Source organism: Odontesthes bonariensis, chromosome 7 (assembly GCF_027942865.1).
Source record: "Odontesthes bonariensis isolate fOdoBon6 chromosome 7, fOdoBon6.hap1, whole genome shotgun sequence".
Lineage (NCBI taxonomy): Eukaryota > Metazoa > Chordata > Actinopteri > Atheriniformes > Atherinopsidae > Odontesthes > Odontesthes bonariensis.
Window position 1 is genome coordinate 25,834,049 of NC_134512.1, and position 11,448 is coordinate 25,845,496.

Sequence of the window (11,448 nt, forward strand, 5' to 3'; positions counted from 1 at the left end):
TCAGTATTATTGATGGGGCACTGCAATATGTCCACTCCTGTAATGGTTTAACACCTTTGGATAAGACACGATGGCAGTCAGATGAGGTGGCTCGGGCATCTGGTTAGGATGCCTCCTGGACGCCTCCCCGGTGAGGTGTTCCGGGCCCGTCTCACTGGGAGGAGGCCCCGGGGAAGACCCAGGACACGTTGGAGAGACTATGTCTCTCAGCTGGCCTGGGAACGCCTCGGGGCCCCCCGGAAGAGCTGGAGGAGGTGGCCGGGGACAGGGACGTCTGGGTTTCTCTGCTCAAGCTGCTGCCCCCACAACCCGATCCCCGGAGAAGCGGAAGATGATGGATGGATGGATGGATGGATGGATGGATGGATGGATGGATGGATGGATGGATGGACGATGGCATTGTGATAATGCTTCATGAACAGAAGATGCCAGGTCTGCCACATTCAAAGTAAGAGCAAATCACACCAAGTAGCTTCTCCTATTTGAGTCTGTCGTCTTCTCCAACAAGGTTAACTAAAATGTTTCAAAACTTTTCAAAAAAGTTCTCCATTCTTAAAATAAGGCAATACAGTTGTTGTTTGTTTATCACAGGACATATGAGTGAAACAAGCAGAGAAACGCGTTAGGAGGGAGAACAGGGGCCGTGGGACCTTTGTTGCAGGAGCCGCATAGTAGGCCTCATGGTCAGAAATCTAGCAAAGGCGGGTGTGAGCTTGATTATGGAAACGGTGCTGTGCAGCTCTGCGCTCTTCACTTTAACTTCCCTTTTGAAGCTTGTAGTTTTTGTTTGTCTGTTCTGAGCTACTGTAGAAAAACGGCATTTAAATCTGTCTGTGGATGTGAACATTTTTTAAGATAACAAAAAACACAACTTGGCTGTTTTGTTCTGACGTTTCAGAAAAAAACAACTATAAATTTTTGCGGGCGTTTCTGTGATATCATTTCTCGTGTTCCTGTGAGACCGTGCTGTTATTTTCCTGATGTATCACACAAACAGCTACTATTTTTTTGGGAAGTTCTGCTTACATCATGAATGGTTTACGGTGGGGACTTTTGATTTTGAATACTCGCTCCATCATGTCATGAAGGGCTCTGTCGGCGGTGAAACAATGCGCACACAAATCTGACTTTAAAGGCGTCTTCTTAAATTCAGACGGGTGCAAATCTCCCCAACTCATTCCTCACAATCTCTTGTTTTCATTTACTTTACCTGTGGTGCACTAACACAATAAGGTGATCGAGTAAAGACAGGTTTTCCTGCCGACATTCATCTCATCCTGATATGAAAATACAGCAACTTGCAAGAGCCATTTTCATGATGCTTTGATGTGCAAAATGTTGTGCAAACAAAGCGGGCGCAGAGTGGGTTTGGTTGGAAGGGAATGAAGATGAAGGGAGGCTGCGAGGCGGTTGGCTGCGAGCCTGCGAAAGATTCTAGAGGCAACGCTGATTTTATAATCTATATGACAGCAACAAGCTCCATTCCTCCCTGGAGTGACATGCCTCATCCTGTTCACACACACCCACAAACACAAAGAGATATACACCATTAATCTCATCAATCACTCGGATCCCGACTGGCTATCCAGCAGAGGGATGCGCTGCGCACTGGTTGACCTGAGGGAAATTTTGGTTGGTATGGCGATGTGCACGTTCAGGTACGAACCCACCTTTGTAGTCTTGGTCTCGCAGGTGCTGGTGAACAAAGTATCACAGACTCCTTGGTCTTTCGCTGTGTTGATACCAGTGGTGCACATGTTATCCTCAAGCACGGCTACGCAGCACTGCTCCTGCACGATCCTGTCAGCAAGAGAAAATGAACACAAACCTCAGGTGGCGCAATTACTCCCAGCTCTGTCGACAAACTCCTCATGGCAAAGCAACTCTGCCTTAAGTGTACCCAGTTAAAAATCAGCCTGAGGCAGACCGGGAGCTCGTGTCACACTAAAAATGCGTGGATCATCAAGTTGAAAAAGCCTTGAATGGGCTCAGAGGAGTGCTCTGGAAGTTTATTGTGTTTTTGCAATGCTGCCATCACAGGCTTTAAACGGGGTAAAGCAGCATACCTTTGCAGATGTTATCCTGTTAAACTGATATCTCAGTCCCAAGCTGAACATTTATCCACCACCATGTCTGCTCACTCGCAGTGGGTTTGTGGCTTTCTCTTGAAAATGATGCTGAGAATGATATCACTAAAACAAACCACACCTTTATAATAAGCATGCTGTGATCTGTAAGAAAGGAGGAGTGTTGGCCACTACTTGGGTGACTAACAGTTGCCAGTAACTGTAGCTTGTTTGAAGTCCGAAGTAACAGCAGGGCAGACTCAGTCAGGTTCCAGGTATTTCTTCACAAATCAGTGTTGAGGTGTCATGCATTTGTACTGAAACACTATGATTAAAATATCACTTCCATTACAGTTCAGATCAGATTTGACAGTTTTGTCTCGAGTTTGCTCTGAGTGCCGTCCAATCAGTTAAGAGGTGACTCTTTCTGCCTGCTCTGCATCTCTGTCTCACCACACTTTCACAAGACAGAGAGCATAAAACGCCACCCCCTCATCTCCTCTCTTTTCTTCTTTCCACCAAACCTCTTTATCAACTCTTACCAGAAATGTCTTTCCACATAAACCTCAGTCGATTTCAAAATTCACGTCAAGGCACACGCCTCCCCTGCACAACCTTTTAAGGCCACAGTCATGCTCCTGTTTTTCTTTTACCCACTCTACGCTCTTCTTCTCCCATCTTTTTTTTTCCCCTTTGGTGTCTGAAGCATTCAGATTTCCTGTTTTGGCTTCTCTTCGTCCTCCCTCTATGTTGCATTTCACCTCAAAGGTATTTCCTGGATTTGGTAAAGGTCCCTCTTCTCACCCCCCCTCGTTCTTTCCAGCCCCAATTGGACCCTGCTGCCCAACAAATCCTTTCCCTCTCTTCCCCTCACACTATAATCTGGACCAATTCAGGATCACTCGTGGTGGCTATGGTAAATGTGTTTGCCCTCAGTGTTTAAAGCAGCAGAGCTTGCTGGCTTAGGGGCCTGAACCTGTGGCAGAACACCTTCTAAGGTTACCAACAGACCTCCTATTATCCCGCGACTACTAATGTTTCCTGCTTTCACGTGAAGTGAATAATGTGTCCGGAGATTTATGGGAGTAAGGTAAAGCAATCTCATATTAGGAGCCTATGGACATGACTGCTGCAGGCCAAATCCCTTGGGTCCAATACTGCAGGAGTTTCTATTGAAAAATATGGAAGACTGTGACAAAGGGGTGCAGTTTTTAAAAACTTGCAAGTCCCAAAGGTGAGCCTTTGAACCTGCCTCTCTTTAACGCTAAAGGTCTGAATCACTGAGAGCGCACAGGCACCTGCTTACCTGCATGTGGTTGATCCAGAAATGAGAGGAATGGACGCACAGTCTTTGTTGTCATTTCCATGCTTCTGGCCGTCTTTACAACAGTCACCGACTGAGACGTGCTCCGCTCCTATAGTGAAAAGACAACAAAAGATAACAGCGTGGGGTTTTTTTTAGCATGTGCAAAAATGTGAACGTGAGACACAGACAGATACACTAAATAATTACAGTAAAAGATTATGGAACCTGCAGCCGGGTGCCTTTTCAGGACAACTTTATGAGCAATATTGCGAGGTATGAATAAATGAGTCCCATGACTGTTTCCGTTGGAGGACTGGAGCCTGTGGGAAACCGACTGCCTCCATATACTAAAAGTGATGAACACAACACAGTTGCTTTGAGGTTGGTATTGTGCCATTGACATTATTGACAGTGGGAAAAAAAACACCAAGCAGTCATAATAAGCAGGATATGTTTAACAAACATGCTTCTGGCGATAGATAAAACCTGCGGAGTGGCACACTTTTTGCAGAGTTATGATCAACTTTGTCTGTGTAACCCAAATGAGAGGGATCTTGCCCTTGTACTGTACTGTACTGTACTGTAGCATTGTCGAATTTAAAACCTTTTAAAGCCTTAAGGGAATTTTACAACAAAAATAATGGATGGTGGGTATGCAGCATGCTGCAGGCACAAGAAAGGCTTTTTGACTGGAGCACAACAAGCTCTGTGGCTGTTTACTTTTGTGGATTAGGGACCGTGGAATGTCTCAACTCTGTAAACCATCAGTCATCAAGTACATTCACCCACTTGTGGTCTGTATGATCTACCATACGTGAAATAGATTCCTTGTTTCTTCTGCTCTGCAGACAGCTCACTCCAAGATCAGGGTGCAAAGTTATTGTAAAAGTCCCCTGAGAGAAATTGGATGGAGGGGGTAAAATAGACTTTGTTGATCCAGGGTAAGACAACACGAGTTGGTTCTGGTTACTGGATAAATGCTCTGACATATTGGGAGTAGTGATTGTGAAACGGAATGAACAAATCCTTTTGTTTGAGACACAGCGTCTGCTGTGAGAAGTCTGGCGGGAATGAGCAAGTTTAGATAATAAGTTAGACTGAGATGGGAGGACAAGTGTCTGGAATCTCAGCCGTCAGTTTTATAGGGCTGCTCCTGTCTCCCACAGGGGCAGCGAAAATCTTATAATAACCATTAAATCAAAACAGTCACATTGAGGCACAAGCAGGAACAGTCATTATAACAAACAAATCTCTGCTGGTGATGAAACAGGGACAGTGTTGCAATTAGGACCGCTTCATTTCTTAGAATACTTAGAGAGGTTACCATAACAACAAGTCTGCAGCCTATGACTACCTAAGGGCAAGATATAACAATGACAAAGAGTTCACCGGAGCCACTTTGACGTGATGTACTGTTCCAAAGAAGTAAGAAGGAAAACAAAACCCACAGTTACAACACTGCTGCTACATCAAAGATGATTAATCTGGCAGAGTGGAGGAATTATGGACGGAGGATTTATTGCTGGACAGCAACATTAGCTGACTCACTACTGACTTCTGGAAGTCTGGCACATGCTCTGGCCAATAAAACTAGTAGAAGCTGGATGAAATGAGATGGCATTTTAATAGCTTTTCACATGGGCCTACCAAGACGGCCCTCTTGAAAGTCTCTCTGGCTTTGCATGTTGGTGAAGTATGAGCAGGACGTTCCAATGAAAGCATTACAAAAAGCTAATAACGAGGACAGAAGGTTGTATCGTGCACGATATTAACTTGTTAATGACCATGGGTCAAATGCAGCAAGTCTTGAACTGTTTTTAAGAAAGAAAAGAATAATTCTTACCAAAACTCACAGTTTGTTTTGAAACTTTAAAGGGCTTCATGGTAGCTAAGGCGAAAGCTATAGTGTGGATATTTACACTAAATCCCCACTGCATCAGACAGTTGTTGACATTTGTCCAACTACAGAATGTCCTGTAGCAACACTGCTTTAAAAAACAGTCCATATGGATCCTATGGACCATGTTCAAATCCACCCAGTCTGTGACGATGCGATTTCTTGAAGTGAGGAAGGACTCTTCTCCAGCCGAAGAAGGGTCCCATCGCACCAAGGAAGCATCCATGACTTTGAGAAGCACGTACAAATACTCTCACAACCACTAGAGGTCCCTTTTTCCCCAAATACATTTATAGATTAAAAAAACAAAACAACCCATGGGCTCAAGCGAGGGAGAAGAATAGTCTCTAGGCTGCTAATGTCTACATGACAGCAATAGTAGGTCACATTTTCAGACTGCTTCTTTTTATGGAGCTCTCTGCCCACAGCAGCTCACTGCTGATGCGTAATTATAATCCATTTGGCAAAACACATAGTCATTCCAATGCCACCACTGTCTGTCTGTTGCTCTGCTCTGGAAACCTAAACTGGAATACCAGAAGTGACTTAAAACTGCGCAGCTTCAGTTTTCATCGGGAGATGCAAATGAGGCGCCGCAACGATCTGGCTTAGATATCGCCTCCCGCCCTGGTTCCCATCTGCCAGAGAGGGTTCGTTTTGATTTTGGAAGAAGCTGTTTGTTGCTTGGGAGCGGGGCCAGTTGTTGCTATGGGCAATGTGGGCGACCGCCCAGGGCGCGCTCTATGTGAGGGCACACAAGCTCCCTCAAAAAAAAAAATAGATACAATTTTTTTTTAAATCACCAGTTTTCTAGAGTACCGCTCACTCCCATGTCAAGTTAGTGGAGTGGGCTCTGGAGTTCCCTTATTGTCACGTCAACTTGCTGCTGAGAGTCATATAGGTTGTGTGTGTCAAAAGAGGCAAGGGGGGGGGGGGAGGTGTAGATCCCAGGCCACACAACACAAACTGCTTCCAATCCAAATAAACTGTATTTCATTCCTAAAATTAACATAGACCCATATACCTTCATGTAATTAATTGGGTTATATGAAAAATGTAAAAAAAATAAAAATCTGTGCAGTCATCTACGTGAATTTGTTTACATCGCGGGACTCCGGTTGATTGACAGGTGAACGGACGGTGTTAATGGGAAAAGCAAAGGTAATAATGTCGAGTCATCATGGATCATCATCATCATGGTAAAAGACCAAAGAAGCCATCAGGTGCCCAATTTAGAAAGAGAAGAAAAGAAGAAACGGGCAAAAGATAAAGGTATGCAGATTTCTATGAGTGACGTGAGTGACGTAGGCTATAGGCTATTTCTTAGCCTCTTGCTAATATGTTGCTATTAGCCACGACTGTATTTGATTTTTAGTTTTGCTGAACTAGAATTAGAATTGAGGCATCATGTCATGCAACTAATTTCACCCATAGGCAACCTAGTCTAGTTTGTGTTTGCAACACAACAATGTTAATGTTAATGCCAGTTGTAAACAGGGTGAAAACAGCGTGCTACAGTCTGAGCACTGTTGTTATCATAACTGCAGGAATCTTTTTTTATGCTCCATAGAGTAGCCTTTATTTATTTATTTTTTTAGCTTTCTTCGGTTATTTTTTAGGATTTTGAGGTTATTTAAGAATTTGTGGTTGATATTTATATACTGTTTATATACTTTATTTATCGTGTTATTTCTCAGTTCTTTTTGTACCTTTTCGTATTTAAGATTACATATAATGAAATAATACAAATAATATAAAATGTTGTTGTGTTGGGGTTTTTTTTGGGGGGGGGGGGGGGGGGGCGGCAAGGGATGGTTCGCCCAGGGCATAAATCTAGCCAGGACCGCCAGTGCTTGGGAGTCTGAGCGGAGCAGCAGCACGTGGCTCGGCTGCGTCTAGACGCCTCATGTAAACAAAGCCTGTGAGGCACCACTGGTGAAGCTCCGCACTGGCAGAGTAGTTGGCCTGTGCCAGACGTCACAACAGAGGAGTGTATCTCCTATAGCACTCAAGGCTTTCATTTGGAGCTTTCTGCCAGTCTTACTAGTACAGCAGAGGTAGATGTTACTCATTCCCTCACTTTAAGACTGCTGGGAGAAGGCAAAAGTGCCCCAGCTGAATGTGTGGTGGGAGAACCTCTTACAATCATCCTACGCCTTGGTGGCTCTGTATAAATCACGCCTCTCTAGACCATCCCCTTCCTGGTGAGAAACTGGTCTATCTCTCTTTTTTTTTTTTTTTAACATAACATCACAGCATACCAGGACACTTGGCCTTTGACTTGCAGGGCAGAAAGGCAAGGCAAGGCATCTTTATTTATATAGCGCATTTCATACCACAGGCGACTCAATGTGAAGGGACAGACAGCATACGCAGGGAGGGCGCTCACTTCTATCACAGCATGTGAAAGTGCATTTTTAACACCCTTCATCTGGTGTGACGTCTCCTTTTAACACTTGATAGATCAAAGTCTGTGGCTGTGGCATAAACAAAGCCGGTGGCACATTACTTTTTGTCAACTTAATCTCATTATGTTGTAAGCTTAAAGGTATATAGGTAGCAGAAAATTATATATATATATATATATATATATATATATATATATATATATATATATATATATATATAAACAATATGTATCTAAATCAGTAACTGTGTTTGCATTTAGGTGATAAAATTCACGCAGTTTTCCAACTGCTACACTTCCACACAGAGCTGAAACACTTTGAAGCACCCAGCTCAGAGAACTGCTTCCACCACATGCCCCAACTAGTCCGCAGGCGAATCATGATTTTCTCGAGTCTCAAGATTCCTCACTGCGATCACTTTTACCAAATGTAAAGTGGGAAGTTATCAAGCAACATAATTGTGTGATAAATCAGCAACAGTTTTCTCTCTGGGCTTTGTCTCTCCTAATTAAAAGTCGTCACGTGCACAGCCTCTTACACAAAGGTGACTTACCTTGACCAAAGACGACTCCGAACAGGGAGCAGAGCACCACTACGCACAGAGCCATTGAATGAGTGGATTCGACTACGCGGCCTGTGGTGGAAAACGGTGTCCGAGCGCTGATCTTACTTCCCGGTGCTGCTCGTTCCGCAAGGGGTACGTGAATAAACGGCAGCGCTCCTTTAAAAAAGGAGAAAGACTTGAGTCCGCCGGAAAGAAGTTGATGTGATGGAGTCGCAGTTGCAGCGTGACTGGAGCGTCTAATTATGGCACCGTGAGGGGCGGGCTGGGGCTACAGACACCCACTTGTTGCTTATCAATACCGCCCCCCCCCAAAAAAAATGGGTTTATCAGGAACAACAGAGAGATACAGATTTCATGCTGTAATATAAAACTTAATTCTGACAAGGATGTTTCCTCGAAGGATCCATCCTTAAATATGTTATGACACATTTGGGTATAACACCTGAAATACTGCTCTTTTTTTTTCCTTCATGAAGATTTGCAAGTGTCTTCAGGCCACTTGGCCGTGAAGTATGCGTGCACACATGGAAACCGTCTTCCCATCGATGGCAGAGTAGAATTCTTCTGTCGGTGACTAATCATTGTAGTGATTACTCAGCATCTGGAAATGGTTTGGGGGTATTTTTAAAAAACGTGTTGTGGCTATGCCCAGACTGTAAGCCTCAAAGCCTTATGTGGAGTTAAGGTAGGTAGCTGTAGGAAGAATGGGGAATCAAGTTATGAACATTTTCACTGCATGCATCTGTCTGCAGATAACTGCAGTAATTCACATCTGGAGATTGTTGCACAACAATAGAGACCGAGAGAGCAGGAATAGATCATTTCAAAAACCTATCAACGTTCTCTTGCAGCATCCCTGCACTCTAGTATCACAGGTCCCCGCAGGCCCACAACTGAGCCCATTTTTCTCCATTACAGTTGAATTAAAGCTTTGCAACTGCGCCACAGTGCGCACACCGTCAGCCAAAGTGATCATGGACAGGGAGAAGGGCCTGGGCGTAAACAAGCCACACACACATACGTCTACCAGACTTGGCAAGAAGAGCAGAAATAATTGCTAGACTGCATTATAAACATTTTGTACCAACTAAAGCCGTCTGTAAATTCAATCAGTCTACTGACTGGGCATGGTGACAGAGAGAGGTTAAATGATCCTCTAATCAGAGCCATATGTCTCCACCACCCGTCTAGCCAGTCAAGAAACATCACAGAGGACTTGATATGATGGCACCGCAGGCATACAGGAAAGCCCACAAGTACATGACAGTTATAAATGAATAATTGCACCGTAAAAAACATGTCATACCTCACTCGGTTTTTGCTATTCAATCTACCACGGACTGTTTTCTGTTAATGATTGCACTCTGTTGAGGATCTCTCCCAAAGACTTCATTATAATGGACCATATGGTGCTTTGCATTTTGCATATTCATTTCACAATGCAGTGCCATTGTGATTGCAATTGCAGAGCTGCTTAGTGCAGTGGGGATTTAAATATGAATCTCATGTTATTTAATCAGACCACTTCAGCTGCCATTTCCACTGTTTGGATCCAGGATTCAATTCTTTTGGTAAAAACCTACTTGGAAAACAGAGTCCATTGTGGGTGACGGTGTAAAAAATGAGCTCGGGGAGAGTCTGGCTGGGTAGGTTTACCACAACAGTTAATATCACATCCGCTTTTATTTCTCTCTTTTTCATTGCAGTTGCTGTGATGGACTGAGGTTCATGGTGTACCCCACTCTGGCCTAATGGCAGCTGGGATAGGCTCCAGCGCCCCCTGTGACTCTAAAGCAGGTATAGAAAATGGATGGACTGCAGTTGTGCTAAAGCCCTGCAGATCAGTCAGCACCTCCATTGCCACACTCCAAAACAGAAATCTAACTTTGGCAGGAGATAAAGTCAGTTTGATGTTTAACTTAACAGCCGAATCCCACCAGAAAACCAATAATAGGCTTGTTTTTTTTCAACAAGTCAAAAACAAAGTAGTGTCACAGACCATGGTTGTGAACCGTGAGATGACCACATATACTTAGGCAATTGAATTCTGTAGGGCCAACAGCAAAAATACATCAGGATACTGTAGATTTAAAAGTAATGTTGTGCATTTAAAAAAAATAACTAAGACATGGACTAATGGTACTGGAAATATTTATAATCAGCAAACAGACTTTCTAAAGACTACACTGTATGCGTCCTGCAGTCATCTAACGTATCAGTCATGGATGCAACAGCCCCCTCCGAACTGTAGCAGTTATCACAACAACAAAGATCACCCTTTTACTGCCGGCCAACCCCTTAATCTTATCATTAGCTAATTTAGAAAGGAGATAATATGCCATTTAAGGAATTGAGGAATGTCTAAAATGTTAGTTAGAACCGTCTTAAGCTCAGGGCCTGGCTGGCTGTGTCTCAGCAAACATGTGAGGACATACTCCCACGGCTTCCAGCCTACTACACACTTCTAGCACTCTCTCTTCCTCTCCACCTCCCATCGAAGTTTTGGTCTTAACAAGAAACAGCAGTAATAACTGACCTCCAAGCTAATGGATGGAGGAAATTGGAGTGGCTGCGAGGCTGCATTCAAATGGTGTTAATCTCGCATATGTGTGTGTTTGTGGGGGGCTCAGTTCAGTTCCTTTGAAGCCCAACAAAGCCTGTCGTGGCACATCTGTGTCAATCACCTGAGGGTCGCTAACACGGCCAGACTGGGCTGCCCTGTAGGCCTCAAAGGACCTGGGCTGACTCTTGCCCAACACAAATGTAGAAACATTTTAATGAAAGCGACTCTCCACAACTATCAAATGATGAGAATGATAATATTTTTGCTATTCTTTTTTTGAGTTGGACACTAACACACAACATGGAGTCACAGGGTGAGTGACACATAGTCACCATTCAAAATTAAACTGTTTTATTTGACAATACTCGTACCCTTTATATACTTCCAAGTGAGCTTTCATGCATGTAAGTTTATTGATTAACATTCTAGCACTTGAATAGTGTATGAGGATGCGGTTCATGATGCTGTGCATGTGTAAGAAAGAATGCAAGAGGATTAAAACGGTTCAGAAACATATTGTATTAGAGGAACTGTGAGACACACAATGAGAGAGAGCATTTGAGAAGAGACAAGAGTACGCAAATAAATAAAAATGACACAAATCCTTTAACTGTACGTTTTGTGCCATTTAAGAGATGAAGAA

General features: G+C 43.6%; 1 protein-coding gene across 3 annotated transcripts in view; it reads right to left on the bottom strand.

Annotated features, from left to right (window-relative positions):
* The window catches only part of fbln1 (fibulin 1), a 34,491-nt gene extending 25,987 nt beyond the window's left edge, over positions 1-8,504 (bottom strand). For all 3 annotated transcript variants that reach the window (XM_075470318.1, XM_075470319.1, XM_075470320.1), the window contains exons 1-3: positions 8,231-8,504; positions 3,373-3,481; positions 1,671-1,800 (exon numbers count right to left, since the gene is read on the bottom strand). In XM_075470318.1, coding sequence (XP_075326433.1) covers positions 1,671-1,800; positions 3,373-3,481; positions 8,231-8,285 — 294 coding nt within the window. In that variant the 5' untranslated portion in view covers positions 8,286-8,504. The remainder of the gene's footprint in view (positions 1-1,670; positions 1,801-3,372; positions 3,482-8,230) is intronic.
* Between the last annotated feature and the right edge of the window lie 2,944 nt (positions 8,505-11,448).